Genomic DNA, 5,437 nt, shown 5'->3' with positions numbered 1-5,437 from the left:
GAAAACTCTGTCTTGGTGTTTATGTAACTGTCTGAGAAGTAGTACAGACAACAGATTAATATTCACATAGCATCCATATAGCTTGTGGACCATACTGTGGTTTGCTTTTACTGACTTTGTTCTGCTGATCTAATAGAACGTATTATACCTGCTGCTGTTAGCACTCATAATAACCAGGGCATTAGTAACTAGTATGAGACATAGTGGCTGATCTGAACCACTTCACATTGTAATATACGTGATACGGCAGATGGCAAGGGAGAAAAATCACCAAAAGTCGTGTGTGCATGCACATGGCTGATCACAGAGAGTCCTCAACTTATGACTATTTGTTCAGTGACTGTTCAAAGTTACGATGGCACTGTACGAATGGTGGTTACAACCAGTCCTCAGAGTTCTGGGAGTCCTAGCACCCCCGCTGGGACCAGAGGGGAAAAAGGTGATTCAAAGTGAGCATGGGTACTTACATAGCATCTGTTGGCACCTGCTTTTAGCAAACATGTCTTTTGGGGGGCAATGCACAAACAGAGGAAAAGATAATGATTCTTTAAAGATCTGCTGATAGGTACTACTTGAGCACCTCTATATGCTACAAATCACCTTTTCTCCCTTAAACCCAGATCATTGCACAGTTGTTACATATGAAAAAAGAAAGGGAAAAGACAACATACAGAATATTTTCGCTTTCGATGGCATAGAGATGAAGCAGCAAGGGATTTCAAGGGATTACTTGTTAATTTTTGTTGTTCTGTGTTCTTATAACCAGTTTTGGAAATATTTTCACTTTCTACAGTGATTAAATATTGCTCAGATTCGAAGTCATCACCAGGTTTTATCTAGAGAGATGAGAAAAAGTATTTTTACATTTCAGCAACTTTATCTGTCTTCACAGTATATCAATATAGCTTCTATATTTCACTTTTTATGCATAACTGTACAGACATGATTCCACATAAAATTGGCTAAATATTTTAGGAATTTATATAAAACATTTTCTGGAGTTTTTAATGTACTGTCATTTCCTCTGAATTTCAGTGAAAACTACTGAAAATATACTTGTTTGAAAGACAGATTTATGCTCTTCAGCAGGTCACCACAAAATGTATGAATGGGAAAAAGAAAGTTTACTATGCATTTGTTGGTTTGGAACAAGTATTATGTATCCAAACAGATATTGCATCTCTCTTTTCTTAAAGTCACAAGCAGCACTATTTCAGCAATAACTTTAATAAAGTTTTTATAATACCTTGTTTTGTTGTCTTGATTTCTACTTTATGACTTCTATCATCTTGTCTGGGTTTGGCTTTGGTACTGAGCCCAACTGCCACTCATTCTGGTTCACCCGTACAGTATGTCTTTCAGGAAGAACAAGGTCATCTCTTTGGATGTCCTACTGAGTAAATTTGCATTGTGTCTGCAGAGGTATGAGACATTCATGCCTCCAATGGTCCTAAAAGAGTTGGCAAGGCTTAGTCTCCACTAAGCTTAGTTCAGGTCCTCAAAGCTGAACTCCCCAACTGACATCAATGTACTCCAGTCTTCTTACTGAGAAGTACACAGGAATTAGAAGAGTAGGAGTTTCTGGGTCAACAGACAAAAGGCTTTGCAATAATAATAACTGTGACATCAGCCAAGATGGTAGTAAAAATGTCATAGATGAGCTGACTGAACACACAGAATCCAGGATGTGACAGGCAACACTAATCATGCACTTTCAAGTTCCACCCATTTGAGATGACTGAGGTGAATTAAAAACCAAGATGTAGCATTGATCAAACTTGGAATGTCCTTAAGAACATGGAAATCCGAGAACATCTCACTGTTCTTGTGTGAAACCTTTATTCAGGACAGAAAGCCACAGTTTGGATGAAACAGGGTGAAACAGACTGGCTCCAGGTCAGCAATGGAGTGAGACATATTGGAGTGAGACTCCTTAGTTATTCAACCTATATGCTGAATATATATTGAGGGAGACTGGATTGGAAGATTAATGTGGTTTTAAAACTGGAAGAAGAAACAGTGATAATTTTTGCTAGTTTGTTGCCATCTTGGCTCCTCCCAATAATTTGTGCTGTGCTGATGACACTACTCTGATAGCTAAAAATGCACATGGTCAGGAAGCTCTAATAATTAAAGTCAAGGATCAAAGTGGAAAAACAGGATTAAATCGAAAGAAGATCAAAATAATGACAACAGGTACAGCAATCAGCCTTAGAATTGACAATGGATATAATGCAATGATGATAGCTTCTGCCTTTTAGGAATCACTGTCAACAGTAAAGGAACTAGCAGTTTAAAAGTAAGCCGCATAGTATGGAAGCAATGAAAGCCTTGCAAAAGTTATTCAGATACTGTCACTTCTCTATACCTACAAAGATCAGAATTGTGCAGGCAATGTTTTTCTCTATGACAAAGTATAGAAGTGAAAGTTGGTCTCTGAAAAAGCAAGATAGAAAATAGTACTGTATTGACACTTCTGAAGTTTGATGCATTTATGGCTAGATCTGAGCTTTTTATCTCCGCAGAGCAAAGTTGAACATTTGGATAGTTTGCAATGCTAATCTTGTCACTTTCAATCTGATCCAATTTTGGTTAAAATAAGTCTATGTCAGTTTCATATTTGACCCAGACCTTTATAATTGTCCTTTCAGGTGTAGTGCTTTGTTATGACTATTGAGGTTTGATAATGTCTTCAGCCTATACAATCTCAGTAGACCGGATAATTGCATTTGGAGATTTCTGATTTCTGCTCAAGGGATAGAGAAATGAATGCAGAATTTTAAGATCTGTAAATCCTAGTAAAAAGGTAGTGGTTAATATGTGGTCCTTTGTGAGGAATAAATGTTTGTTGAAATAAGCTGAAGTGACCGCTTGGTTAAATGGAAGTGAGAGCTGTGTCTATCAACAGAAATATAGAAGTAATGTAAATGCAGTAGAGATGGTTTATGGAGTGAAACAAGAGTAGTAAGGATCAAGAATGAATGGGTGCTGAATGAATGTGGATTGAATGCAAAAGGGAGAAATCTGTATGAAAGAAGTACAGTAAGCTGGCTTGGCCATACAGAGAGAATGAATAAGGATCTATAAAGGAAGAGTGAATGGGTTAAGGAGAAGGGGAAAACTGGGAAAGTTGTAGTTGTGTTGAATTAATTAGATCCTCAAAGAGAAGTGAGATTTGTAAAGAACAAAAATTAGCATATGTTGTGATGAAAGCAAAGTTGGTTTTCAATTATAAAGAGGTATGGAGAGGTAAATGGTGTTGATGTGAACTAGATTCAGTTAGATTTGTTTTGCTTTTATCTTATATCCTGTCTTCAATTTCTTTTGCTTCAAATTTCTTACTTTTTTCTTAACTTTGCATAAAGTTGTTTACCTTGAAAGGGAATACTGTAACATGAAAGTTATGTATGTACTGTATGTCTAAGTAGGACTTTGGCCAAATGTGGTTAGGCTGTATCAACAGAGAATATTTTAATGAAATTGAACAAGCAACTGATACTCTAAAATTACTAAACAAATAAAAACAAAGCACATACCTGAAACTTTATGAAAATACTATCCAAGAGCTGTCCTTTGTCATCAAATAAGGTTGCCTGTATTAAACAAGAAAAATAAAACAGATGACTGATATTTCATTAGATAATCAAACAGATATAAAACTGCTGACACTGTAACACCAAACTGAACATACATATTTACCTTATTTCCTCCAAATGTGGCCTTCAAAATTCCATCTTGCCACACTTTTGATTTTTTAGTCTTCTGATGTGTGTATAAAACCTATATTGATATGTGAAAATATATTTCTGATTACTATTTCAGAATCTTGTTTATATTTTTTATTTCATGATATGTTTTAATGTATGAAATATTGTTGAAAATAAAAAAGATTATAGACTCACAATAAATTCCTGATAAGCCATTATTTGGGCATACTAAGATCATACCACCTGCTTGCACTTCCAACCATCACACCGCCTGGAGAAGGAAAAATCCTGTTAAATTAACTTCATCTCTGAAATTCAAAGTTAAATATTTATTATAGTTTTTAAATTTCATCTCATATTGTTTCCTTTCCAAATCCCCTTAACAGGAATATGAATTCTCTGAAGTTCAAAAGGTGATTTACAATGCAGTATAACAAATGTACATCTAGAAGTCCCAGTTTTCAATGGGAATTATTCTAGAGCAAATGTTTTTAAAATTTCAACCAAGCAGTATATTGCCTAAACATTTCTTTAAAAGTAAATCTTGTTTTAAATGGATACAGATAAATCTCTAAAGGAATGTAGCCTTGGCCACATGATATCTCTTAACCAGCAATTTATTCTCAGGTTTTTAAAAAAGATTGTTCTGAATTTTGATTTTAATAATTTTAATGATTCTAATATATTCCCCCAATATGTTCAATTCCATGTAATAACCACAAGATGTCTCATTTAATTTTTTTCTCTGCAAAACTTTCAGTCTGTAATTACATAATAATGAGATAACTATCAAGCTAATTGATTATTTAAAGAATCACAGAGCAAATCAATCCAGAGTTCTCATGACCAAGCTCAAATTTTGGACACATTATCCCTTGAGAAGTCCATGATGCTGGGAAAGGTGGAAGAATGGAGAAGGACCTGATTACAGCAGCAATGGGTGCACCCATGGGAGACCTGAAGAGCCAGGTTGGGGAGAGATCATCCTGGAGAAGGTCACTAAGAGTATCAGGCTTGCTAAAGATACCTGATATATTTACAATTCTAGCCATTATTGCCAATCTATTTTTTATTTTACCCTTAACTCTACACATGCCAGATAATGTTGCTCCCTGTTTTAATTTATTAATCACATTTTCATTCTGCCCTTCCTTCTTATCAACAAAGTATATGAAGTTAAACTACAATACAGACAATTATTTCTTATCTATTACATTTCTATCCCTTTTCTTTCATGGATTTAAGGCTGATTTATATGGCTCTTTCTCTGCAAAATGCTTTTATGCAAGAACTGGGTTACATAGATTAAATATCTGAGAAACAGGCAAGTTTTTGGTAGCAACCCTTTGCACATTGAATTTCATTAGGTAGAGTGGGGATTAGGTTCAGATTCAACGTGGGAATAGCTGTGATATACTGAATAGAGCATAGAATTTCAATTTTTTTTAGGATGTGGGGGCTTTTTAAACAAAATTGCCTTAAGCCTATTTTAGGACCTATACCTCAAAATTTATGGATTTCTTATCATACAATAACAAGAAGCCGCGCTGTTGATTTTCAGCAATTACTGGACTGAAATTCAGCAGCGCAGTTGGGTGGGGGTGTGGGGAGCATATATTGCCCGCCCCTGCCTTAAAAGACCGCCATTCCAAGTTATTATAACTTTGAACTCTGCAGCGGTAATGATATCAAACCGGATGCATCCGCTGCCTCTTTTTCATTAGAGGATA

At 35.5% G+C, this 5,437-nt stretch overlaps 1 protein-coding gene across 1 annotated transcript; it reads right to left on the bottom strand.

The window, feature by feature from the left end:
• Positions 1-152: 152 nt before the first annotated feature.
• On the bottom strand, positions 153-3,986 carry LOC134501931 (5'-3' DNA helicase ZGRF1-like). The gene is made up of 4 exons (XM_063309955.1): positions 3,903-3,986; positions 3,700-3,780; positions 3,537-3,593; positions 153-836 (listed from the first exon to the last, which is right to left on the bottom strand). The coding sequence occupies exons 1-4, from the start codon at positions 3,921-3,923 to the stop codon at positions 636-638; spliced, it is 360 nt and encodes a 119-aa protein (XP_063166025.1). The 5' UTR covers positions 3,924-3,986; the 3' UTR covers positions 153-635.
• Between the last annotated feature and the right edge of the window lie 1,451 nt (positions 3,987-5,437).

Source organism: Candoia aspera, chromosome 8 (genome assembly GCF_035149785.1).
Source record: "Candoia aspera isolate rCanAsp1 chromosome 8, rCanAsp1.hap2, whole genome shotgun sequence".
Lineage (NCBI taxonomy): Eukaryota > Metazoa > Chordata > Lepidosauria > Squamata > Boidae > Candoia > Candoia aspera.
The sequence above is the reverse complement of the archived record's forward strand: the minus strand, read 5'-3'. Positions and strand labels throughout refer to the sequence as shown.